The sequence below is a fragment of the Microtus oregoni genome, unplaced genomic scaffold (genome assembly GCF_018167655.1).
Source record: "Microtus oregoni isolate MIOR12 unplaced genomic scaffold, Mior012 000071F_ref0000514, whole genome shotgun sequence".
In the NCBI taxonomy this organism is placed as follows: Eukaryota; Metazoa; Chordata; class Mammalia; order Rodentia; family Cricetidae; genus Microtus; species Microtus oregoni.
In genome coordinates, this window is record NW_024543978.1 from 4,451,054 (window position 1) to 4,478,518 (window position 27,465).

At 48.4% G+C, this 27,465-nt stretch overlaps 1 protein-coding gene and 1 long non-coding RNA gene across 2 annotated transcripts; one reads left to right on the forward strand and one right to left on the reverse strand.

The window, feature by feature from the left end:
* LOC121440832 lies at window positions 1-27,465 on the forward strand. The gene is made up of 7 exons (XR_005973389.1): window positions 1-318; window positions 1,801-1,963; window positions 9,965-10,170; window positions 11,200-11,332; window positions 13,217-13,286; window positions 25,979-26,170; window positions 27,213-27,465. It is a non-coding gene; the product is annotated as an uncharacterized LOC121440832 (long non-coding RNA).
* Window positions 9,120-10,306, reverse strand: LOC121440831 (neuroendocrine secretory protein 55-like). Its single transcript, XM_041641794.1, has 2 exons — window positions 10,121-10,306; window positions 9,120-10,029 (listed from the first exon to the last, which is right to left on the reverse strand). The coding sequence occupies exon 2, from the start codon at window positions 9,954-9,956 to the stop codon at window positions 9,120-9,122; it is 837 nt and encodes a 278-aa protein (XP_041497728.1). The 5' UTR covers window positions 9,957-10,029; window positions 10,121-10,306.

Here is a 27,465-nt window from a genome sequence, read left to right on the forward strand (position 1 = left end):
GCGGTTGGCGGGCGTGCGTATGGCGACCAGGCCTAGAAGGCCACGGGCGCCGTAGGTGCCTTAAGGGTCAATCTTTTTAATGCCCTTAATCGCCAAGGCCAAGTGGGAAGGTCGGGGTCTCCCATGATCCACCCCTTGGGGTCATGATGGCGGTTGGCTAACCCTCTTTACAGAGATGGCTACCGCTGAGGCACCGCGAAGAAGCATTTCCAGGGCCTGGAGATGGTGATCCAGGCCCCTGGAGAGAGAGAGAGACGAGCAGGACAGAATGGACAGAGGTCATTTTCCAGGGATGCTGAACCCTGCACAAGGTGGAAGGTCAGTAGACGCTGGCTGAGGTTTGAGACCCAAGGAGACCGCCACGCGGCTTTCTTGGGCTTCCCAGGCCTCTCACACCCGCCCCTAAAGCACATTCATCAAAAAAAAAAAAAAAAAAGGATTCAGATTCTCTTTGTTCAGACATTCTCATGGTCTGTGGGAATCTTTTGTTCCACGCTTTTTCTCATATCGTGTTTTTCTGACTGGGAAAAAGAAACAGATCGTGCCAATCTCCTTGCGAAGGAGCAGAACGGCATGAAAATGAAAAGAGAAGGCCTCCAGTCGGAAGGTTTGCAAAGACCGACCGGAGAAAATGGCGCCTCGAATGGTTCTCCATAGAAAGATGTCTTGACTGTGAATAGAAGGGGCGGGGCAGGGTGGGCACACCTTCACCTATCTGGAACAAAGAATCCTACAAAAGGAAGTGTGGGTCCCTGTCGTGTAAACGATCGAACCCCTTTGCTCCTATAAAAGCGGTGGGAAAGACGGGGTGGTTTTAAAAAAAAAAAAAAAGCAACTGGATGGGCGTTCTGAGGCATCCATGGAGCATCCGGGCTATTTTGGCAGGAAGTGAAAAGGAGGAAATGGATTAGATGGTAAAAGGTGTGTTTTCTCCCCCTTTGTGGATGAGGATTTGAGTCAAATTTTAGAAAAGACAGAACCAACATGGAGGTTGGTTCGGATGAAGGGAACAAAGGAAAGGGGGTGTGTACCAAGAAGGCTGCAGCTGCGGAAGTCCTTTAAGGGGGGACCCAGGCTCAGTGACAAAAAGGGAATCAAAAGGGTTTCCTGATGTCCCCCGAAAGCCCTTATGTTAGATGGGTCACAAAGGGCTGAAGAATCCAAGACTGGGAACTGCAGGGGGAAGCCAGGAAGGGGCTGGTATGGAGGCAGGAAGGAGTCTTGTTTGATTTCAGACATGGCAGATGTGAAAGGAAGATGGACGCCTTGGGGCGGATCTTTACAACCTGTTTCTGGGAAGGAAAGGTCTGACTTTTAGGAAAAGGGTAGAAAGCATACATTCAAATTGGCAATCAACCTTACTAGGATTTGAGATCACTGAATCAGATAAAAATTCTGATAGTCAGAATAAAAGGGATATATTTGATTTGAGAGCAGGGATGGCTCCAGAGGACAAAGTGAGGGCAGCTCCCTCTAGACCCTGGCTTCTCAACCTCTGCACTAGTGACTTAGGTTGGGCTAATTCTTTGCTATGGTGACTGTCTTGTGTGTGGCAAGATATTATATTGCTTCCTTAGTCTATACCTCCTAGATGCCATTAGCATCTCCTTAGTAGCCATAGTAAAAATGTCCTCATATTTTGTCCAAATAGCTTCTGGAGTGCAAAATCACTCCTGGTTGAAAAGAGCTGAGAAAGAATATTTTCACTTGACTAGAAACCATTTTAATTTAAAGGTAAATTCATACTGGGAAAAATAGAGCTCAGAACTTAATCCTGATCCCCCTCTCATTTTCCTCTAGTTACTGAGCAAGTGAGTTGGATGAGTGGGGCTAAGTGCTGAGGCTGTTGTACGCCAGCAGCATGGCTCAAGAGGGCCCTGCAGATGAGCCAGGTGTTGGAGAAGCTAAGCAGCACAAAAGATAACTGGATGGCCTGGCCCAAGGACTTGGAAAACCCAGAATGGTAAGAGCTGGAGATAATTAGCATGCAGGTTGACTGGGGGTCACCTTGTTGGGTTGTGAGCCTGTGGAGGCTGGTGACTTTGCTGAATTGATAGAGAAGTATATGTCTGATGTGTTGAGAAGAATCGGCGTTGTGTGTTGAGGTGAGGGGAGCACCTGAGCTGGGCCTTACCCTACTAGGAATGAGGTTTTTAATGGTCTCCCCCATTATAACTAGACACTAACAAAGGATCTTATTTTTCCCCATTTATTTGTGTGTTACACACTTGTGTGTGTGTGCATGTGCTTGGCATGCATGTGCCCATGTGGGGGTTAGAAGATAACTTGCAGGAGCTGGTTCCCTCCACACTGTGGGTGCCATGAATCAAGCACCTTTGCTTACCCATCTCACCAGCTCCCTGACAAAGGATGTTAAATGTCTTCCCTATTGCAGTTGACTTTGTTATAGACAAGGGAGGAGGGGACTATTCAGGTGCAATTGAGAACAAGGGAAGAGGAAGTCAAGACAGGCTAGTGCCCGAACAGGGCTGAATAGGTGTGAGGATCCAGAGCTAAGCTGCTTCTTGACCTCATCCACATGCGGAATGTGCTAGAGTGGAAGGCTATGGGGAGATGATGGTTTATCGTCTGGGGAACAGGATTTGCTGTATTAGAAAAGCATGGACACATTACTCATGCTTCCATTAGACTCTGCTTTTCTGAGGAAAGGCAACTTGCTCAGTGCAGCAGACCCAGATGCCCAAGTGAGAAATCAGATGTCCTTTTGAAAGTAAGGGCAACTGAAACTCTCCGTTAGCCTCATTAACCTGAAACCATGTGGTCCCCCTTTCCTGTGATACCCCAGGCTTTCAAAACTTACGCTTGTGTTTGTTTATGATCAGCAATTGTGTTTCTATTTACATTTTAGGGTTTTTTTTTTTTCCTGACTAAAGCCCAAGGCCCCTCCAGATATCCTGACTCTGGATTCTTCCCTGTAACCAAGTAGGGAAGACCATTGGGAGGCAGAGAAGTAGAGTGAGCAAGAGGAAAAGCAAGCTCATTGGCACTGGGGTTCCTTTGGTTTGTGGCTTTGGGGAAGGGGCAGCCTTCTCTGCACTATAGCTCTTGTTTGTACCATTGGTTTTCAGGAAACTGACACGGGAAAAAGAGAAAATAAAAAAAGAATTCGGGCAACCACTAAGTTTCTAATCTTCCCAGTGACAAAGGTTTTCTGAGTGCTTCCCTGAGTAGCAATAAGACTTTGAAACTGTTCAATTAATTACCGCTCAATTAAGACTGCTGCAGCCCCCCTTTCTCTGCCAGAACCTCTGCCAGTGTTGGCCGGTGGAGGCAGCAGCAGCTTACTGCTCTCTGCAGAAGGGGCTGCAGAAGGGGCTGTGTGGCGAGTATTTGAGGCACATGCTGATTGAAGGAAAGAAGCCTCTATCAGATAGGTCAAGACGCTGGATGCAGGGCTGATGTGGGACGGGTATTAGGGGGATGAGATGATGTTTATGAATCCACCCCATCAGCTCTGGATGAAATAAAGCTCAGGCTCAGGCTTGTGAGCAGGGGTTCAATCGCAGCCTTCTTTGTAGCATGGCCACCAAATTGTGCCTCAGCCTGTCATGCTCCTGCCACTTGCAGCCACACAAGGTGTCCACGCGGTGCTATGGTTTCTTTGTGCAGAGCAGCTAAGGATGCTGCAGAGGCTATTGAGGGAGGGGTACCTATTTCAGATGAGAGGCAGCACCAGGGAAGGCTGCTAGCAGGGGTGGGGGTGGGGTGGGAGGTGGGTTTAGTGGAAAAGCTATTTAAGATTTCTGTAACTCCTGGTGGAAATTCCAGGCACCCCGAGGGCTTCTGGGCCCTGAATGCTATTTGAATTTAAGGGGAATGGTGTATTTCACCTTCTCACACAACCTCAATTACCCAAAGCAAATCTTCCTAATGAAGTCTAATTGGAGCAGCAACATAAGCCAGGACACCCAGACAGCTCTTGCCTTGGGGGAAGGGGAAACCTGCCAGCTTCTGCTGCCCAGCAGTCTTTGGGTCTCACTCACAAGTCTGAAAGTGGAAGCCTCAGAGGCTGTCCTTCCTAGAGTCAAAACCCAATGCTCAGGTTTTAAATTGTTAAATAAGATTACTGACTTTTAAGTCTTTTTGGTTGATGAATTTGAGATATTTGTTTGAAAACTCCGTTCTGTAGATAAATTAAGTTGAAATTCCTGTGCTAGTTGAAATTCTGTGGGACTATGAGGGCACAGTGATTTCAGGGTGACTATCTGAAATCCTCATCAGTGGCCATCTTTGGCTCTTAGAGGTGACACCTGCTCTTTGTTGCACCTGGTTTTAACTCCTTCAGTAGCCAGAGACTTGCAGCCAGCCATTATCTGATTGTATCTTCAGCCCTTTTCTTCCTAAACCCTTCAAAATACTTTTGCATAGTTATAAATTTACTGTTTTTGTCACCTCCCTCCTGGTCTGGAGCTCCTTCCTGCAGGGGTGCTTCTTTACTCCCTGTAACCTCACCACCCTTTTGTCTTTCTCAAATTTGCCCCAAATTACTGCCTCCAGCCATTCCTTGTTCTTACAGTTTGAGTTAGCCCTGGAGCAGCCACATCCCCTTGCCAATGTTTAATGTTCTTGCCCTAAAATAGGCCCATAGTAAAAAAAACAGGTTCTGCCTACAATTGAATCTGTGTAGGCGGCTTTCCTGCTCCACAGTAGAGGTGTCAAGTCGCCACCCCCCCCCAGGGTGTCCTGCCTCTGCTGGCTGAGTACCACGTGGCTCTCTCTGCCAGCCAGCCTCTTGGACTTAGAGACCTAAGGCTCTAGGTTGTCTGTCTACTCAGACTCACCGGCTATGTGAACTATCCTGCCTCCTGGTTGTGGTGGTGGGGCCACCCTATCAAATAGATTTTGAGAAAAATATTAGTAAAATTTGATACGTGTGTGTGTGGCTGAAAAGGAACTAAAAACATAAAATAAATTGTAACAGTAAGCCAGTCACTTAATTTGTAGACGCCATTTTGGGGAGAAGTGTTTGCTTTGTTTGCCCCAGGCAATAGAGCCAAATTTGTCATGTATGTTTGTTTATGTGTCTATTATTTTTCTTCATATTTTGTGTGTGTGTGTGTGTGTGTGAACTTGGCTATTACCAGGCTTTGCAATACATAAAAGATGACATATTACTAAAATTTTATGGAGAGAGGGACCACTAAAGAAAAGCGGGGGTGGGGGGGGGGTGGAGGGGTTGAGTGAAAGGCATGCTCGCCCACCCCAGCTAGGCTGAGCCTCTAAGCTGTCGTTATCTAAAGTGCAGTTGTCAATCGGCTGCCCCTCAAGCTTTACAGCTAGCCGTTCCCTGCCGGGAATGCACCACAACAGGCTCTGGAAGGTTCATTGTAGACACTAATCTCCAGGGGAGAATGCAGGGGGTGGGCTCTCAAGAAAGCCTCCACCCACACAGGACATAGTGAATCCTGCATTCTCTCCCTGCCCTCTTAATTCATTTTTGCCACGAGCTGAGAAGCATGTTTGATAAACTAATATTAGACCAACACAAGACAGACTTCTTCACAGCTGGTACTTTTTAGTTAACTAAATTTGGGCAGGGGCGGTAGGGAGGACTAAAGCCAGTAAATAGGGTGGGATAGAGGCAGCCTGGGCTATCCCAGTATCTTTTGCCTTTTGTCTGTGATTCTGCTGCCCTGTTTGGGTTTTGGGATACATCCCTCGCTGTGGGTGGGATTAGAAGTGTAACTTGAGTACCCCATATTGTTTCTGGGCATTATTTTAGAGGGGAGCAATATTTGAGTTGACATCACTGGTCTCTGGCTGGCTGGAGTAGATTTTCATGATTTGTGTTTGTAATAAGTTGTCACCCTGTATGCCCCTGTATGTATATCGTGGTCACTGATCAGTGACAACAGGGAGAAATTAAGTAAAATCCATACATTTTTTTAAAAGAAAAACACTTTATTCTTACCAGTAGTACTGCTGTTTCGAATTTCTTGTTAACCAAACACGACTGCTACCATGAAGGCGAAAGGATGAAAGGTGGCAAACAATTCCAGAATGGAAGAAGCTTTAGCTTCAGGTGCATGAAAGCAACGCCTAACAAAAAACCTTCGAGCCTGTTCCAAGAGGTCACATCCCCATCTCAGTTTCCAATGCTCATAAATACAACTATAAGTCTTATTGTTAAACTAAAAAAAATACTTAATCTAGGTTTTGTCATCACATGGTATTTGAACGCTGCCACATAAAAGAAAGGCACTTACATTCAATTATTAGATCATTCCTCCTCTATAGAAGCAAAGTTTTTCCATTAAGCAAACGATTAATGCAGTGAAGAACCCTAAATATTATGGCACAGAATTTTAACTAGCTCTGCTGCCGTCCCCACCCCCCATGGCTGGGGTCTACAGGGTCCCCGGTCGGGTTTTCCCAGGGTGAGTCTCCCTCAGCCACTCTACCTCTGTTAAAAGAAAAGCCAGCCCATTCAAATGCTAACCCCGGCTTAACCGTGTAAGACAAAGGGCCAGTTAGGAAGCTAGGGAGCTGGAAATGTTTGAGAACCTGCTAGAAAAGCCCCTGGAAAAGGAAAGAAAGTAGCTGAACCCCACTGACTGGAATCTCTATTTCACAGAAAGTAGACTTGAAATGTGTGTTTAGCAAAACCTTTCCTTGTGTGGGTGGGTGCTTTCCCAAGTGTGCTATACTCCTATATGCCCCCTGGGCTTTTTCTCCTGAAGTCGGAGGAGCGCTAGGAAGGGGGAAGGGCTCTGCTGCTGGGTAGCAGACTGGGGTGCAAATGCATCTGCTGTGACAGGTAAGAGCTTGAAGATTACTGAGAGACAGCAAAATGCGCCTTCCTGTTTGGGTGCCCCGTGTGTGAAGTGAGCCTGGTATACTGCTCAGCTAGGCTTCTTTGTTGCTGGTTTTTTTTTTCTTTTCTTATTTTGTTTTGTTTGTTTTGTTTTTGAGACAGGGCTTCTCTGTTTAACAGCCCTGGCTGTCCTGGAACTGGAGACCAGGCTGGTCTTGAAGGCAGAGTTCCACTCGCCTCACACACCCCTCCCCCTCCTAGTGCTGGGATTAAAGGCATGCGCCACCAAGCCTGACTCTGGGCTTCTTTTTAAAGGAGCAACGTAGGTGAGGTGGGGGCTATAGGGACTGAAGACGCTTTTAAAATTTTATTCATCCAGCAACAAGGCAGCATTCTAATTTAGCTAATAAAGAGCCAACTCTGTCGGAAACACTTCTCCCCGTTGGAGAAGACACGCTGAAAAGCGTGGCATCTCCACCTGTTAACTAGAAACCTGTTGCTTGGTAAACTCGCACTACCAAAACATCCCAGATAAAATGGCACCTAACGTCAAGAAAACGTCACGATCGTCGTATTAGCCTGTCGAGAATTTGAACTTCAGAAAGATGAATTTCACTCATTCAATCCAAAAACCCCCACTTCCTTTTCGCAGGCTACCCGCACGTCCTTTACCCACCGCTAACAAACCCATTCCCTACGTAGAACAAAGACGCAATTAGCCGCAGTGCGCATAGCCCACCCTCACTTAAGTTCTGGGGACGGCGACGCCATCCCAAGGAAAGAGGTTAGGACCTGGAAGGAGACTACGTAATGCATTCTCGCATTGCTCTCTAAGAAGCGCAGGAGCCCAGCCGCCTTTGATTTCAAGCCTTAAAAAGCATTCCTTAACCAGATTTTCCAAATCATCCCATCAAAGTAACTCAAGCCGCCGCATGACCAGACGCTCGCACTTTGGGGGGAAAAATGTTTCCAAATGGGTGAAATTTAGTAGGTGCGTTTTACTTTTTATCAGCCTTTCCCGCGAAGGCTGGCGAGGAAAACATTCCTACGTGTGTCACGTGCTTACAGCAGCTTGGGGACTATCGCTGACTATCACTGGCAATCTCCCCTCGGGTTACAGATTCCAAATACAGCTCCACCCGAGCTTAAGATGGCTAGTATTGCTGTAGCGCGTCATTTCTGTCCCCTCTTGGTTCTAAGCGCAGGATCCGACATCTTGGGAAGTGGCACGATCTTTGGGGACGCCTTGGAAGGTGTCCAAGTGCTATCCACGACCCCCTTACTCAGCCTATGCCTTGATCCACTTTATCTTTCTGCCCAAGACCAGTTGATACCGCTCTCATTCCTTCTTCCCTGCCTCTAGGACCTAGGCGCACAGTGTTGGACCTCTCCAGACAAGTCTGATCCGCCCAACCGGCTGCCCCAAAAGGTTAGCTATAACCCGATGTGATCCTGTCCGTGCTGCCAACGCAGCTCGCCCAAAAGGGCACCCCTAAAGGCCCCTGTACCTACACTATGCCGTCCAAGCACCGTTCACTAGTGAAAGACGCCTATCTGTGCCGGAAGATTGGCTCTGGGGCGCACAGAAGAGGTGCGCGCGCTCCTTTTCACGATCTCTGGGTCTCCGCAAACCTCGAGAAGTGAGCGGTGTTGGCCAAGACTGCTTGCACGGCGTGAGAGGCACTGGCTCCAGGGTCCCGCAGCCACGAAATTGGCCATTCCGGGACCCGATTTCCAGGCCCCGCGCCGGCTGAGCGCACGTGCGACTTTGCTCTGGAGACAGGCTCCAGAGTTCTAATCCAATTCCTGCGCAGTTAGTTACTTTCTGCGCATTGCAACAGTGTAGCTACGGCGCAGCAGTTCTCTGATCGCCCAAGTTGGCGCGCGCACCTCCGTAGATCCCATTGGGCTCTAGCCCAAGCCAACTCCAGTGCTGCAGGCTAACCTTTCTAGGAGGGAGAAAAAAAAATTGTAGAAAACAAGGGACTTACCTTTGCCGTTTTTAGGTATGCGTTTCCAAACTTGGAGCGCTCTCAGAATTCAGTGTCGCACACTGGGTGCCAGCTCGGGGACCTCAGGTTGTCTCCAGCGAGGCATCAGGAAAGCCTCGCCGTCCAACAAACCTTTGGCCTCCCAAGCGCCCCTGGGTGCCCTGGAAAAAACTGAGGAACCCTCTCTCCTTTTCCAGGGTGCGGTTTAGGCTGATTAGTGGACACCGCTCCCTTCCCACCTTGCTCCCCACCTGTCCCCTTCCTCCCCACCGCACTGTCTCAGGGTCCCCAGGTTGGTCAGGTCAACTAACCTTTATCCATGAAAACAAGGAGAATCTGGACGGAGTCACCCATTAGTGACGCCGGATGGGGATGGGCCCCTTTCTGGGAGGGGACTCCGGGGACTGGTCGCGGCGGCGGGCGGGCTTCCTGGTCTTGCAGCGGCGGGGCTGCCTGGCCTCCTCCTCCTCCTTGCGTTCCTCTGACTCCTCGGGGTCCCGAGGATCCTCGTCTAAGGGCTCGCGCTGGGGCTCCTCCCCCTCGCTTGCGCTCTCGGGCTCCTGAGTGGTGGGCTGCGAACGACTCTGGGAGGCGTCGGCGCTCTGCAACTTCAGAGCGTGCAGACGCTGGGTGAGAGACTGGTTGAAGGTGGCACCCCGGGGGCCGCGTTCGTCCTCGGGCTCGGTCTCAGGCTCAGTTGCGGGGGCGGTATCAGATTCGCTCTCTAATTCGGACTCGGACTCGATATCAGACTCGGACTCAGTTTCCGACTCGGTCTCCGACTCGGTCTCCGTCTCAGTCTCGGTCTCAGTCTCGGTCTCGGACTCGGTCTCGGACTCGGTCTCCGAATCGGTCTCGTAATCAGTGTCAGGGTACTCCAGGCACTCAGGGCGGGCTAGCTCAGGCGCTGGCTCCTCGTGCTCGTGGTCAGACTCGGATTCAGGGGACTCGGGGAGTACCTGCGCAGCAGCGGCGGCAGCGGCGGAGCGGTGGTGGGCGTTAAGGAAGCTCCGACGCTGGGCAGCACGCTGCTGGGCACGGGCGTTGGAAGTGGCTAGGGCGCGGAGGAGAGCGATGGAGCAGGAGAGCCAGAGGAGCGCGGTGGCGGCCCGGCGGCCGATGGGCGGGCACAGGTCGTTGTAATTATGGCGAGCTCGGCGCCACTGCTGAGCCCGGGACCTGCGATCCATTCTCCTAGGTGCTCAATGGGAAGCCGACTCACCCTCTGGCTCTGCAGAGAGTGGCCCCACTGCGCAAGAACAGCTGGAGCCGAAAAGGATGAACCTTATGAGGTGAGAAGCTGGGTCCGGAGACCCCAGTCTCACCTCGGGGAGAAAAGAAAAGATGTACCTACCTTCCCGACCACTACGAACTTTCTACAGCTCCGCGCCTCAGCTTGCGTCTGTAAGTAAAAGAAAGGGATAGGTAAAGGACAGAGAAGGGTTGTCTCCTCTGGGCTCCTCTCGCTAAGTCTCAGACTCTTAAGTCTAAGACTCCGAGAGGTGCCTCCACTGGTCCTCTCATCAGGGAGAGGATAGAGGAGACTGAGGCGAGATGGGGCGGTGTGGCCCTATAAAGTTGCGCGGACTTCTGCCGGGCATGTGCAGTAGAGAGGTGGGGGTGCCTCCCCGCTAGATGCGCGGTGGCGCATAGCCTGTGGCGCAGACCCTAGTGGGCCGGCAGGTGGCAGGCGGGAACCTTGTTTGAGAGGATTTGGCCAAAGCATCGACGTTTGGGTGGGGGGGGGGGGCAGATGGTAGTCAGTTCTAATGAGCCAAGCGAGCAAGATAGCTACAGGTTAGCAGTCTCGAAGCTGAGTGTGGATTTCTTGCGGGATTTATCCCACTCCCCAACTTCTCCTTGGACAACTGAAAACCAAGACGCAAAATTGCGAACATTCTCTAGAATGAGGGTTCGTACATGAGTTTTAATGACCCAACACCTGGTATTCTCCAAGGGCTTGATGGTTTGAGGGATCGGAACCTCAGGTAGTCATTAATCACGACATTTTGTCGGGGCTGTTACAGTAACTGTAATTAGAACAGCTTCCAAAAAGTAGTCACCCCGTCGACAAACAAGCCGTCGCTCAAGAAAGTCCCCTGCAGCTGTAGAGGTGGGAGTTTGCGGGGCGATGGCTAGCTGATGGTGAACTCTGCTTCACTGAGGTGTGCTGGAAGACCGTAGGAAGCCCCCAGCGACCAGGAGAAGGCCCTACAGCCGTTACTCTTGGGCGGATTTTTAGGGTAGTTACTGAGCGCAAACTGATAGATTTCAGCTGAGAGGGTTCAACCACCACCGAACTTGAGTTCCGGCACAGGCGGGGCTCTGTTCTAGGTGCTGAATACAGCGGCGAACCCCAGCGGGTCTTGGATTAGAGGAAGGGTGTTGAGGGGGTTAATGTACCTTAACCAGAGCTTCAACTCATTCTTTCAGCATCGTGACTTCATCCAGCTGAGATACATGAGAAAAGCAGGTGCATCGGCCAGAACATCATGGCTAGGGGGCGGCTAGAGACCACTAGATCGTGGTATTGGTCTCCGTAGCCCGGGAAAACCTGATGAATTAGGTAAGTCCGGGAGGGGACGGATCACAGATCCCTGTGGTGGGAAGTGGGAAGTTTTCAGGTTCCTCCTGTGTGTGACCGCCGCTGGGGTGGGGTGGGGGAGTTCGTTTATCTTGCCTTGCTATTAGTTAAATATGAAGGTTTTTTTTTTTTGTTTTGTTTTGGCCACAGAGACAAACAGAGCTGTGTTTATGGAATGCATGAAGTCCCGGGAGGGTTATTTTACATGGGACACATGTCACAGGTTGGGCTGTTTTGTTTTTGTTTTTGTTTTTTTTTTTTTCTTTTCTTTTCTTGAGTCCATGTGAAGAAATTCAAAGAAGAGGTTCTGCTGCCTCTCTAAACTCTGCTTCCCCAGGATTCCTTCCTGGAAGCGGAATTCTCAGTCATGTCCTAAGCCAGTGCTGTCTGTGGGTCACTTACCCTCATACCCTCAGCACCAGACTGCATTAAAGCATCCAGATGCTCTAATGAAGGGCTTAGTAAGAGCCCAGCCACTGCTGGATGGGTTGCGGATTTTGTTTCTGTCCTTTGGCTATATCTGTATTGCATCTTGTGGTCCAGGAGTTGGTATGTTGTTAGCCCTGAAGTGCTAACTGCTCTGGTAGAGAGGGTTGGTTTAGCAAAGCTTGGAAACTTTGTGTTGGAAACAGTGTTCCAGCTGTGCCCTGCTGACCCTAGGGTACTGCCTGGGAGACCCTGCTCGGGGCTGCTGAATTTTGAGACCTAAGATCCCCTTTCCTGCCTGGTGGGGGATGTCTGAGGGATCTGACCACTTTCACATGCCTATCCCAGGTTTTCAGTTAGCACAGCTCTGCCAGCGAGCATTTGGTGCATAGAGACATTGGTCAAGCTGATTTTAAGGCACATTGAGGGAGCGCTGCAGGCTGTGTGGGTGCTGGTAAATGCCCTTTTGATGGAAACTGATGCCAGCTGTCAGCAGTGAGGGGGGTTATATGGGTTATGGTTCTTTAACGTATGGAGGAAAGTGCCTCATTTTTCAGATGGAGTGCTTTATGCCTGTAACAGAGATGGCAGCCCAAAGCCAATTCACTAATACCAATACACTGACATTGCCTGCATTATTAAAAAATATGCATTACATAATACATATTTTTGGACTAGGATTCTGCATTAGCAATGCTCTTTCTTTGCAAGATGCATTTTAATCAATCAATGGACATTTAACAAAACACTGCATTTTCAAGCCCTGGTTTTAGGTATGTATAGTTACAAATTCATTTCAGCATGTGTTCAGCACCGATTCCAGGAGGAACAGGGGCTGCGCTGAAGACAGTTCCATCTTGCACTTAGTGCTGAGGTCGAGCAAATGGATCTGCACAGAAAATGCTCTTTAAAATGTATTATGTGCATGACTTTAAAAAGTGCTTGCTGCAGAGTGAATTTCAAAAGGGACCAAGTGGATGATGAACGACCTCGGTTGTTATCAGACTAAGAGCAAGGGATCTCTCTGTGTCTGCTGGTAAATAAAGTGTGTTCATATATTACCTGCATGCTCTGCCAGAGGCAGGCTCCTAAACCAGCTGTACAAGAAAGCAGTTTCCAGCTCATTAGAGTGTCATCCAGTGGGGTTTTATTGAGATGTGCTGTGAAGGGGATTGTCCTGTGGAAGAGGCTTCAGAGTCCCTTTCCATAGCTCCAGAGGGTGGTGCTTATAGAAGGCTGCAGCCCAAGAAGGAATATTCTAGCAATCAGGGCTCTGAAGTGGAATGCCCTCCACAAAGGACAGATGACCATGTTCTGGAGATGTTTCCATGGTGCTCGACAGCAACCTTCTTTAGATGTTGTTCCCTCCCGGGAGTGGGGTGGGGGAGGCTATAGGAGAAGGGTTGGGGTCTCAAACCTTCCATTTTGCTTCTATTTCAGAAGACTTTGAAGATGCCTGCTGCTTGGTGACAGAATGGAGTGTTTGAATGGCAGCCGTGAGACAATCCAGGTAAGCACAAATGGCCCCAGTGGCCTGTCTTGGGGCTCCTCTTCGCCGGCAGGCCTCTGAGGCTCTTTGCTCTACAATACTCCCTTTCTGGAGCAAAGACATTAGTCAGGTCCATCTATTAATTACATTGGCCTTCTTTGCCTCCCCTCCTGGAGCTGTCTCGGAAATTACAAATGAAATTGGCTATTTAGCAGTCACAAATTGAGTCACTTCTATGACCAAGACACTATTCCTGGCATTGTAGGGAGATCGAAGTAAATGAGGATGAACAATTCCTGCCATCCAGCAAAATGCAGATCAATATGAGATGCCCCCCAATATTAACATACTACCAGTGGGCTCAGAGTAACAAATTCTACCCTAGTGAATGAGCAGGGCAGGGAGGCTAAGAGCCAGACTTGGAGTCACGGGTAGAGTTCTTCCAGTTTCTGGGGCCAGGGCTGACTGTTAGTCTCCATTTGTCTTTTAAGACCTAGTCCAACCAAGATTTTTTTTTTCCCTCAAACTCATAAAAAGATTGCTTCCATTCTACCTGTTCCCATGTGCAAGGCAATGTGCTTGTTGCTCTGGGCAACAGGTGAGTCATGTGAGTCTGTAAAGGCTTGCAGGCTGTTGTCAGAGGTCCTACAGGCACCAGCACATTCTCCAAGATGAGCCTGGGTTCTGCTCTGCCTGGCAAGTGGTCCGGTCTCCGTTGAGCATGTTTTGGACAGTCGCTGGAAAGGACTATTTTGGGAGATGGAGGGCTTTTCAGACTCTCCTTTGGAGAGAGATGAATTGAGGGACTTTGAAGTGCGCCCCACCCCTCACTGTGGCAATCAGTCAGGAAGGCTCAACCCCACTGGGAATTTGGCACAGGGTTCCTCCCTCCTGTCCTCCAAGGGGACTAGGCACAATGCGGGAACATTGGGTTCCTCTCTCCGGGGTGCTATTTTGCTGTTACTCAAGCTCTCTGATCTCCACTGGCTCTCACCAGGAGAAATTATGAAAACTCCAACTCCTGATCTTGTGATTTAGGGGGAAAGGCCAGCTGGAGCCAAAAGGAAACAACAAGGAGAAATAGCCAACTTTAGGATTCTGTCCTGACCACTATAGAGTTCATCTGGACTGCTCTGTTGGGAAGAGGATGAGGTTAGAGGTGGACACATCAACCCTGAGAAGACTTAAAGTTGCCCCTTCTTACCTTCTGCTTTATGCAGATCAACACACACAGTTCCTTATGTCTTTCTCTCTTCCATGAAATCAGTGATTTGGGTCTTGTCCCTGGAGCTTATGAGCCTTGCTTTCCATGCAGATGTCAGGAGTGGGCTTTACCCACATCCCAGCGTAGAGTTAGAGTTAGTTTGCCTACGCTTCTAGCTGAAACATCAGTGTAAGAAATCACGAGCTTAGAGGCCTCTGGTTTTGAATGTCTTCTGCCCCAACTTCTGCCTGGAACCTGGTGTCTTGGGGTGGAAATATTGCTGGTTGCTAGGGATCTGGTTGTCCAGAAGGCCCTTGGCTCCCAGCCATGCCTCTGTCCAACTTTCCTGAGTATCTCAGTGCCCCACCCCCACCCCAACGTCAACCACCAGCACAGACAGAGAGCCTCAGAGTGGTTTTCATCTTGCCTGGGGTTCTGACTCAGTTTTCAGGCGTGGGGGGGGGGGGGGGGAGCTAGGGAGCAAGGGGAAAGCCTCCAGTCCAGAGAAAGCCCTTGGTGGTATCATGGTTCAGGCTCATGCTCATAGAACCCCTTCAGCTTGAGCTCTTCCATCTATGCTTAGACCAGTCTCACGTGTCTAGTCCTGAGGCTGTGGCAGGTGGGGACTCTTCCTATATGTACATAGTGAAGTGGAGAAGTGAGGCAGTTTTCTTCAGGCAAATGAGTCTGCGCTCTATAACCAGCCTGTCCTGATAACTGGACAAGATGGGCCTCATGCACAGGACTTACTCTGAGTTAAAGAGGATTCTGAGGTATTTGTTTATTATTTTTCACTTGGTTTTGTTTTTCAAAAGCAGTCTAGTAGACATCCTATCCTGCCCTGTGCCCCCAAGGGTTCTACACAGGCGTGCTTGTAGGTGTGCGATCTATGCCAGGCTCCCTTTAACTTGCCTTTGTCCTTCCAATGGATACCTTTCTCTGTGCAACACACTGAGTTGTTGAACTGGGTCACTAATGTACAATGTTAAGGTGACGTGGTTCCTAGTGGGACCCATGAGGACTTGGCGTGGCATACAGTGAAGCCTTCCTTAGAGGACTAAAATGTAGGTCTTCAGTCCAGAAATGAAGACAGTGGTCCCACCTTCACTGCTGTGGTAAAAAAACCTCCATTAATTATAGGCCTCTCCTCGTGTTGGCCTTGGCTTCCCTCCTAGCCCATCTAACGTCTGTGATGAAAGGAGGGAAAGCCAGAGACCCTGGGTGGGTGCTAGCCACTGTCCCATAGGAAGGCTCCCTGGTGCCCTGGGTGTCCACCTGACAGAGGGGTGACAGAGCAGGCAGGAGACCGGCCTGCACAGCCTCCCTCCTGCACACTGGATGCATAATTAGAGAACAATGTGGGTTTAACTAGCTGCCTTGGCCTGCTTTGATTGTCAGTGCTTCAGGAACCAAGAGCTTGAGATGGACCTTGGGAGATTGGAAATTAAGAAAGACTGCTCTTCCCCAGGGTCAGGAAGTCTCCATCTTGTCCCTTTGAAATGTTCTGATCTCTCTGTTATGAAAAAGAGAAAGACAGCCTTGCTGTCTGCCGGGGCTAAGAGGCTTTGAAGGACGTTTCAGCCCTCTGAGTGTTGATGCATCGTGTGGTCTGCACTTTTTTATTGTGATCTGTTTTATTCCTATTGAGTTTGTTAAATTGTACATCTTCCTGATGCTTCCCTCAGTTGGTTTATAGCCAGGCAATCGTTGTTTTAAGACCTGCCTGAGCCTGTGCCTTCCTCCCAGATACTGATTCCTAGCTCTCTGATAGTTTTGCCCATTTATTTTCCTATACAAATTTAAAAACCATATTTATCAAGTTCTGTAATAACCTTGTAATGTTTTGCCTGGAACTGCATAAAGTCATAAATTAAATGAGGAGCACTGTGGTCTTCTGCATCAAGTCTTCAGCCTGGAGTCTCTTCATTTATTCAGATCTTTCCCACATTAAGGGCTTTTATTTTCTTTGTACAATTTGCATGTAAAATGTGGTATTTGATCCTTGAAGAGGTGGCATAGGTAGGTTTCTCAGGCGTTTGATGCGTTGTTGTTTTGTGAACGGGCTGGCTGTTTTTCATTAGGTTTCCGGGCTGTTGATAACATGTTCGTGGGATGATGTTGATTTCTGTACAGTTACCTTAGATTCTGCTATTTCCAGAATGGGCTGATTGATGAGGCCCCCAGTGGCTCCCTAGTGCATGCTCAGCTGACTTCTGGAGGGGAGGGTGGAGGGCTCAGCTCCTGCACAGCTTGCCCAGTGCTGGTCTGAGGGGTGAAGACTCTACCTTGAGCTCTCACCACTCCAACTGAGTTGAGGAAGGTGCTCACCTGACTGGGGCCACACAAACCTCCCACCTTTGGGGATTTTGTTTTTTTTTTTTTTTTTTCCTTTTTAGAAGGACAGGGAATGACAATTAGAAGTTTGTATGGGAGTGTTAGTTTTGTTTTAAATTTTTAAAAATAAGTAGGAAATGTTTTAAAAATCAAACTGAATTTTACCACTCCCCCAATAATTTAAAATCAAGCTGGTGTCAGGGCACGAAAAGAACCTTACCAAATGTAGGAACTAATGGAATTCCTGGCGTCTGCTGATGGTGTCAAACTGCTAATTAGCAGGTGAAACTGTAGACATTCACAGTCTTCGGAGACCAGACAGCGCACTTCTGGGTGATAGACAAGTGGGAGAAGACTAAAGAAGAAATTAAGAAACTCCTAGAAGCAAGTGGATATAAACACAACAAACCCAATCACTGGTACCAATGACTCAGTTTTAAGAAAGAGTTTACAGTTCAGCACCTCCTTAATGAACAGCAAGGTGGCTCAGTCTGACTTCAATTGCAGAACCCATGTGGCCAACTTGTCCTCTGACCTCTGCATATATATGTGTGTGTGTGTGTGTGTGTGTACACACACGATAGATTAGATAGGTAGGTAGGTAGGTAGGTAGATAGATAGATAGATAGATAGATAGATAGATACTTAAAAAGGATCCTTGAAATTCTGAATGAATAGCTCTGTGATGCATGTCAGGGCCTTAGGCAAACATGAACAGTTAATAACCAGAATGAGTAGCCCAGAAACAGTTACGCTGGGGAAGAAAAACAAAGGGCTAGTTTTTGAGTAGGATTGGCAAGTCTTTAACCAAACTGACCAAAAGAAAGGGATAGACAATCCAATTGATAAATTTAGATAGGACGGCGTAGACAGCAGAGCAGAAGTGAGGAATCAGCAAACCACGTGTGCATGGCTTAAATACATATATTCCACCCATCTGGAAAATCTAAAATAATTGATTTTGAATTTCCTTTTTGAGTTCAAAAAGAAATCTTGATTTCTAATGCATGTGACTGACCACTATTAAACCCAAATGAGATAAATAATTTAAGCAAATCTATAGTGAGTAGTGATGCTGGTGTGTAATAAAAATGACTAAAATTGTTTAGGCTCAGATGAGTTCACTGGGGAATTTTACCAGGCCTTCTCAGAGGACCCAAGACCAGCACGTCTCAAATTCCTCCATGGAACAGGAAGGGAGGAACATTTCCAAACTCGTTAAGAAGCCAGTATTATTGAGATGCCAAAGCTGGAAACACACATGCAGATTATACACCCATTTTACATGGTTGTAAAAATGCCCCAAAAGATAATTACAAGGACTCATAGGATGGCTCAATGGATATAAGCTTGTTGCCCAGCCTGGGGACATAACCCATCCACCTACCTACATGTTGAAAGGAAAGAGCTGAATTCATCCTTGTGTGATCCTTCCTCCATTAGTCATGGCACAGGCACACCCCATACACATAACACACAAATAAATTTTTTAAAATTTCCAACCAGAAAAGATCAAAAGGATACCTCATCACAATGACAGTAGGTTTCATTCCAGGGAAGCAGGGATAACTCAACACACAGAGATCTAAAAATGTGACATGTCATGGAAACGAACTCATGAGGTCATTTGAAACAATGCAGAAAGGATTTGTGTAAGCTCCAACATCCCTTTAGAATAAAAGTCCTGAAGAAACTTGGAGTAGGAAGAACGTTGCTTGACATAATAAAGGCCATATATGGCAGACCTGTAGCCAACATTATAAGTGGGGAAAATTCCCAGTATTTCCATTAAAATCTAACACAACATAGGGGTGCCCCCTGCTTCTGCCTTTATTTGGTATGGTATGTAAAATCTTAATTAGAACACTGAGACCAGAGAACAAGCAGGTGCATCACTCATAGGAAGAAGTCAAAGTTTTGTTTGTGGATGCTATGATTCTACACAGAAGGCCTTAAAAGCCCACCAGACAACTCTGAGATCTACCAACACTATAAAACACAGCAGCTCACACCAAGTCATATAAACCATGGCAGCTGTGCTGCAGTGACAAACACCAGGATGAAACCGGAGACATGCATCTCCAAATTTCCCTACAACCCTTGCAAGAGTGTTTTTTTTTTTAAGATAATTTTTTGTTTTTCAAGGAATTTTTTTTCCCCTAGCACCACACATTTCATTTGAAATTTTAATCTGAAATCTACAAATCCAGAACTTGCAGCTGAGTGCCATCTTGGGCTTTGGAATTCAAATCTTTGGTAAATCTGGGCTGCTTTTACTTGAGAATTATTTTGCTTTTATTTTTCTAGATTGTTCTATCAGTTCCCAACCTATGGATTATGACCACTTGGGGAGTGAACAACCCTTTCACAGGGATCACTTAAGAATATTAGAAAACAGAAATTTGCATTATAATTTATAACAATAGCAAAATTAAGTTATAAGGTAACAGCAGAAATAATTTTATGGTGGGGGGGTCACCACAACATGAAGGATTATTAAAGAGTCACAGAGTTAGGAATATTGGGAACCACTGCCCTAGTTAGTGGTTTAATTAGGCTGCTGTTTTTGTCCCTCCCCCCAATTTCTTCACCCTTCATTTATGGCTCATATATGAAAGAAAGAGGGGGTGTCTCCAATGAGAACGCAAGGGCGCAGCTCCTTCTGCTTATTTTAAAGAGCTTTTTCTCTACAGCTGTGTTGTGTTTTGTTTTCTCAGTGTTAGGTAGTTGGTGTTAATGGTGATGGCACCAATAAAGGTGGTGGTATTGATGGTGGCAATGGTGGGAAAGGTCAAAAGATTAGAGGAAGGAATTCAGTGACCTCAGGCAGGAAGTCAGATGCTGACACATTGGGTTGTCTGTATGAAATACACCTATAATTTTCTTGGAGTGAGGTTTTTGTTTTGTTTTGTTTTAGACAGGACTGAGGCAATAGAGTACAGAAGAGCCAGTTTGAGGTTGGATGCCTGTGAGCTAAAGCAGACACTGCCTCTCCTCTCCATGCAGTGGGCATCACACTGCAGAGCGGCTCCTTTGCAAGGAGCCAGAGAGCCCTGGAAAGGAACTCTTTTGTATTCAGAGCACACAGTGCTGGAAACTGTCCTGTACTTGGATGTCAGGGAATGCTTTCCTGGGAAGGTCTCCTTGAACACTTGAGCTGAGACTGATGGGACAGTCAGTTCCAGCAGAAGGGATAGGGCAGTCAGCAGAGTTGTAGAACATAGGGTTGAGTTGGGGGTGGAGGCCATGTTGAATGGTCTTCATTGGTTGAAGCCCTTACTTACCCTGGTGACCAGAAGGTGCCTAATCAAGTTTGTTAGAAAGCTCTGGTATCAGGATTGGGAAGTAAAATGGAAAACCAGAGTAGGTGTAGCCAAGAGAGTTAACTATAGAAATATATAAAATGGGTGGTGGTAACAGTCACAAGGCTTGGGGACAACATGGATGTGCCAAGGGGGATGTGTCCCCTTTCATTGAGCAAAAGAAATGGGGAGCTCAGCTATGTGTGTGATAATATTGCGTCTCATGCTCCCACATGTTGAGTATCCTCCTGTCTTAGCCTGGGGGGGTCTAGAAGTAGTACTCTTTGGCCCCACAGGAAAAGGCATCAGATGATGCAGAGATGTCTGAATCTGGCCCTCAATGGAGATGCTCTGATGTACGTAGAGGAAACCTAGTGCCAAGGAGCCACCTCAAGGGGCGCTCCACATTGGATCTAGCTTCTTGGACTTTCACAGAAGTTCTAGAAATGGAAGGGACCAGAAAGATCTAGTCTTAGCTGCCCTTAGTTTACCCGTAAGAACACAAGCAGGGAGAACCAGCTTGTAGGCTGTCTTCCTAGTCTGAGCTCTGTCTGTCTCAAGCTTGCATGCACCAGGTGAAGAGTCTTGGAGTGGAGACGGAAAGTGAGCCCAGGCTCACATGCCAACCCTCTTGATATCAGATCTATTTTTTCTCCACAACCAAATGGACAGTTCACAGTTCCACATTCCTTTCTTGATCACTTTAGAACTGGCATTCCACTGGCTCCTTATTGAAGGAAGCAGGAGCTAGAAGTGCCTTGAAGGCTAGAAATAGAACCATACCATGCCCCGGGTAGTCAGGCCTAGCCAAGTCCACACGACAGCCAGAAGGACATGGCCAAGGTGAAAACTAATGTAGTTTAGTGACATTCTTTTTCTGCTGGCAATTCAAAATCTATATCCAGCTCTAAAAGCACCAGTTATTACTTAAACTGCGCCGCAAATTGTGGAATTGAGGTGCAAGAAAGGCGAGCGCCTGCATTCTCTCAAGATGTCTGCCCCATGAACCCATGGCAGACCAGAAGCTCTCCCAGGGACATACAGTTGTCTAAATGATATGTACCATCTAATAACCCCACAGTGCCACGCAGAGCTAACGCTCACCTCTGTGCCCAGAGTCTGCGTGGGAGAGGGCTGGGGTTGTTTGCTTTGCCTGTGGGGCCGGGTGTGACCTGGGTTTAATCACTCTTTAGCCACAGAGAAGCATTAAAAGTGTGCAGCTTGGATTTCAGAGCTTTGCTGTGAAGAAAAAGGGAGGGAAGACATGGGCAGGGTGGTGGAGGGAGGGTGTTCCTTCTGGGGAAGGGGGTGACAGTGACAGCTACACTCCAGCTTGTGGGTTCATTTCCTTTCCTCTAGTCTTGGTGGTGACCCCTGCAGCACCCTTAACAGTACTCTGCATAGGCTTGCACCTTCCTCCTGTGATAGCACTGGAGCCCAGAGGAGACTTCCCCTGCTAATCCCGGATCTAGACATTTGAAGCTAGGAACGGCCATAATTAAAAGAATGCTCCTCACTTTAGGCATCAAGGTCCCTGTCTCCAGCCCCACCCCGCTGCCTCTCCCCAGACACTTCTGAGTTAGTCACAGTGTAAGTGGGACTCCTTTATGAATGCCATGTGAGGCGCTAAGACACGGGCATAGAGAAAATAGAGAATGTAGTGTTATCTTATCACTCTTAATGCATTCACCAGAGAGTGACTTCGCTCGCCCATGGCTCCTTTACTCTTTCTTTCATCATTTATTTGTGTATGTGGTTGTGCACATGTACAGAGATCAAAGGGCAGACAGTTTGTGGATTCTAGGAATGGAGCTCAGATTGTGAGGCTTAACAGTAAGCCCTGATGCTGGCTGAACTGTCTCACCAGCCTTCCTCCAACTTTCAGGCCAGATGTGAGTGTGTGATGAGGTAGTTTGTACTGGGGAAGAGGAAGGGCTCCCTTTCCAATAAGTGTAATTGCAACCAGGAGAAATGCCTTGGGCCCATTTTCCTTCCTTGACCTTTGCCTCCTAATAATACACGGACAGAAGTCATTGTCTTGAGGGACTTGGATGTGACATTTGCTGTCACTGTGCATGTTTGCATTGCAGACAAAGCAGCCTTATCATAAGAGCTTTCCCTTGCTCTTGTGCTCCAGTGAACTACTTCCCAGAGTACCGTGTGCCAGGGCCAGCTCTGCTTCTGGCCAGGGTCTCATCAGTCTCATAGGATGACATCTGTCCTCAAGGCCCTTTGGGTTTTCAGGATTCAGGTGGAAGGAGGTAGACTTCTTTCACTTTATGTTGTTTGTCTGTGATGCCAAGAAGATTTGCCTAAAAATACTGATTTGTCTTATGGTCCAGGACTCCTTGCACAGAGAGCCAATCATGCCTGCATGATGGACTGGAACTATTCACAGTGAGCAGGACATACACCTGACTGGACCTAGTCCCCAAGTCACAGGGGCTCATGATACTATTTTTAAAATGCTAGAGGTGCTCTCTCTCTCTCTCTCTTTTCTTGCTTCCAGTGCCAGAGAGAGAATCGAGGGACTCAGGCATATGAGGCAAATGCTGTACTACTGAGCCACCATCACTCTGCCCCCAATGCTAAAATTTTAAAGTGTGTGTTCAGCATGTGCCTTCAGGTCTGGGTTAGTTGGAGCCGTCTTGGGTTATCTGGGGAGTAGGTAGGGTGGGGACTTGATTCTTCTCTCCATAAATCAAGAGGTTGCCCAGGAAAGGCCTCTGTGCACGGGTCTCTCTTAGGGTTTCTAGAATCCTGTTACCATGTGCAACGTTTAAGCTTGTTAAGGAAGTTTTTAAATACACCCAAGTGGAGGTGAGGTCAACAGCCTGAGTGTGGCTGTGGTAGCCATCTGCATGTCCACCTTTCTGCCTCTGCTGACTGACACCCCTTCCTCTCCTGGAGCCCTGCAGGTGGGCCCAGAATGCACAAAGCTCGCCTGGCAGTGTTGGACAGCAGTGACTTCCCTGTTCTCAGTTTATGGTTGTTGCTCCTTCCTGGTTCTTTGGGTAAGAGGAAGAAGCCGTCTTCTTTTCCTTGCAGAGAGCTGATAGGGAACTTTCAAACAGCTTTATCCTGTGCTTGGTGACCGTGCCACTCAGCTGGGTTGGGCACTACCTTGGGTCCTTAGGCCGCTGTAGCCCCAGGACTTCCTTACGACTACTTCTTGCATTGGGAACCCTTGAAAGAATTTGGAGAAATTAGTCTTTGGCAGTCTCTGTTTTTGTCAGGGCCAGTCAGCACATCTCCAGTAGCAGGCATCCAGGCAGATTCAGCTGTGCTCTTTTTGGAAGAATGTATGGTGGGGACATTTGGAGTCTACATGATGACAGTTGTCACTGCCTGTGGAAAGAGTTCGGCTGAGCCAGCTGCTAGGCCTCTTTGTATTATATTAATAGCAGGGCCATGGGGCCCACTGGAGTTGGAAGCCAAGGAGAAGGGGACAGCTGTGGCGGACATCACACCATGCTCTAGGCATGTGCTCCCATGTCACAGGCATACAGATGGCCTGCACCTTGTCCTGCCGCTCAAAACGCCCCTAGTCCCCTGCTTGACTTTTCCTTATAGGGGCAGGAATGTGGGGCCATCCATGGGGTGAAGGAGCCAAATTAAGATAGGCTGACTGAAAAAGGGTTGAATGGCCTGAGCTGTAGGTCAGCAAGCAAGTGTGCTGGGAGCCAGGCGTGTGGAGCCAAGCAAGCCAGCAGTGTCCAAGCAACTGGGAGTATTGGGTCCTATGTGGCAAGGGGAGGCAGGTGGTTTTAAATGTCATAGGCCAAATGGCAGCTCGGTTGGCAGCAGGCTAGAGCGATGGGATTTGGAGGACACTTTTGCTATGACTAGATATGGTCAGGAGAATGGGGCAGGATTAGGGCCTGGGCACTGCCTAACCTGTGAATAATGAATAAGCCGGAGGTACCAGGGACAGGTGAGGAACACTGAAGCAAGTGTGGGGTCTGAGGGCAGACAGAACAGGATGGAGTGGAGAGGGTAGAACTCTCAGGGATGGATGGGGTCAGGGAGAAAGCCTATGGATCGGGCCCTGTTCTGGTGTTAAGGAGAAATGAATGCTAAACTCAGTACCCTGTTTTCTTCTCTAGAACTCCAGACAAGAATCTGAGTGGGTTCAAAGTGAGACCAACCAAGCTCTGGGCCTCAGAAAGAACTACCAGCAATAGCCCTGGTGATAAATAGTATATTTGAACACCCACCATTGTAAGGCAGAGTTAGAGACCACCCCTCCCTCGTCCTAGTCACCTAAATACGTGATGTTATAGCCACACAGTTTTCTTCTTCCTTCCTTCCTTGGTCTGGATAATAATAGCTCATTGACTAGTGTTTAAATACTAGGTTTTTACCAAAATCCTCAGATATGTAACTTAAGACATAGAGGAACCTCTGGTCTTCTGGACCCGCCATCTGCCTGACCACAGGTGGCCATGGGCAAGGGGCGACTGCCCCCTGTTGGTCCACTGAGATGCCTGCTGTCACCCAAACCTGTCACTCATCTTGAAGAGGGAGCCTTTGCCTTTTCTGAAGTACAGCGCAGCTGTTCTTGTCCCAGGAATACTGGGCCCTTGGAGCTAGGCAGATACCTTGCTGCTGACTTGTTGGCTGGGTTCTCTTGACTTTGCTGTGTCATTGGTCTAGGAGGCCTGGGGCTTGGTCATTGACACAGACTGTGTCTGCAGAAGGGAAGGCCAGGGGACTAGAGAATGAGTTTCCATGGGGGCCTTGGATAGGCTTAATAAGCCAGCATGGCTGCCCAGTTCCCTCTTTGTGACTCCTTAGTAACCTGGCCTGTACCAGAGTTAGATAGTTACCATGGCAACATAACATCTGTGCTGTCTGCCCCTGGGCCTCCCTCCACCCCAGTTGGGTAGGGCCTGGCCTGGCATAGAAAAGCAGAGACATCATCAAGAAGGTCCTGGAATATGGAGCTTGCAAATGAGAAAGGGGTTGAGGCTGGGGAAAGGGACCCTTGGATGGGTATCAGGTGGCCCCAGGTTCAGCTCTGTTCTTATCCCTCCTGGGTTTCTTCCATTTCCTTGGCTGTACAGACTTCTCCCCAGCTCACTCTTGCTTCTTGGAAGGACTGATAGTGTGAAAAGAAGGCCGTATGCATGCTCCCATCTCCGGAAGCCTATGCTGCGTCCTGTGGTACCATGTCACCTGCTTACTGCTCTGCGCTCAGTCTTGGGGATTCAGAGGCCCTCATTCTTATTGACCTGTTTATAGTGTCTGCGGTGTGGAGTCCCAGGCCTCAGGGGGACTCTATGTTCATTTAATTACTGAGTCTTCATGGCAACTTAAAGAGGAAGCTTAACTACAAAAGAGGGCCACACAGGTAGGAAGGGACACAGCCTAGCTTCTAACTTAGGAAGTCAGTTCACTTCCAGAGCCAGTTTCTCAAACACTGCCCTCTGCTGCTTTTTGGAAATGGAGGGGCCTTTGAGGAGGCTCCAAGAGGAGCCTGGAGCTGAGGTGATGTCCTCTTCAGCTTGATCTTTTCTAAACTGAGAAATCACATCTTCAGACTCGAGTTCCCGTGGTTGCCTGGGAGAGGGCTCTGAAGAAAAGGGTTCTGGGAAGATGATTTGTCTAGGATCATGGACAAAGACCTTGGAAGATGACTTCCAAGCCTATTTGTTAATGACCTGTATTCCCTCATTAGAAAAGGACCCGTATTTCCAAAATCATGACTCTTATGTCTCACATGGTCAAACAGTAGCCCAAAGATTGCCCATAAATATGTCTTTTAATGGCTGTTTGGCCACTAGGTCAGACATTAAGTCGAAGAACTTTATATGGCCGTATCTGTTTTGTTTATGCTGTTAATACTCCCCGCCCCATTTTTCTCTTGTAAGCATCTTTGGAGCCTTCAGCCCTGTGCTCCCTTTGGATCCTTGCCACCGCGGTGTGTGATGTGGAGCCTCACAAAGGCCCCTTCGAAATTGGAAACCTGCTCCGCTTCAGTCTCTTGTATGTGGAGCAGAACCTTCAATCCTGAAGGGAAGGTTTGCTAAGCAGGAGAGCTCCGGGGAGCTCTGTCTCCTCAGGTAAGAATTGACTATCACCTTACCCAGACCCAGTACTTATGGGGTCTTCTGAGTAGAAAAATGGGTCTTGCTGGAACATAGACCCAGCATGGTGGCTCCTCAGAGCTGTGGAATCTACAGAGCTTCAAGAGACATCGACAGCATTGGGGCCCAGCAGAAGAGGCCCAGGCCTTTGGCAGAGGAGGGCTGTTCTTCCCTTGAATTTTATGACTGGGAGGAACTAGCCTTCTCTCTGCTTAGGAGTGGGCCAACAGCTTCCAGAATGTTCCTGGTTATACACAGAACTTATCCTCAGAGGTCCCTTTCACTGTCAAGGTAGCTGATTGAGGTAGAAAGTGCCAGAGACAGTTGTATCTGGAGGCCACTGAGAAGTGGGAGGGTCTTGTCACAGTACCTGGAGCTTCTCAGGCCACCATACTCGCATTTCAAAGCCATGACCTGAGTCCAGGCACCCCGGAGGGGGCTTGGCTAGCTGAGCAGGCTGTCCAAGGTTAGTGATCATTTTGGAACCTTGTCCAGAAAGAGACTGTCTGGGGTCTTGGGGTTGGAGAGACAGAGGGAGAACTGGGAGGGCCCAAGAGGGGATCTCCATCCCTATGCAAACAGAACAGCCTCGTGGAAGATAACTGGAAAGGACCTTTCTGGAGGGCCCCCCCTCAATCCTGTTGTGCTCGCTTCAGAGGGTTGGGTGGAGGCTCTCCTGAAGGTGTCTGCAGAGCATCACACTGTAAGTAGACCCTTGTTGTTCTGGGGATTGGCTGCTGCCCTTGACCTGGTCCTTCATGGCAACCTTTGTCAGGCTATTCCAGCCCCGGTCGGTACCCATGCTATGGCTGGGCCAAGGCACCAGAGACTTTGGCCCCACCCTGTCTGCTGTAGGCTGGCAATGTCTTGCTGTCCTGAGCTCGCACCACCTTGTGCAGGGTCTGGCTACCTCCTGCATCCTTGTCAGGGAGACGTCCCACCACTCCTGCTTCCTAGCACTAGGCCTTCCGTGATATGGTCGGTTTATTTTTCATTGATGTCCTTTTCTTTTCCACAGGACTAGGATTGAAGCCAGGTCCACACGTGAGTGCTCTACCACTGATCTACACTGGCAGCCCTACTTTTTATTTATTTTGAGACAAGATCTCACTGAGTTGCCCATACTGGCTTCAAACTTGGAACCCTCTTGCCTAAGACTCTTGAGTAATGGGTATTATAGGCATGAACCACTGTGCCCAGTCTGGAGGGTGTCTTGGTTGTTAACCACCTCTGTAAGAATGAGTTCTGGGGCCCAAACACCCAGCTTTATG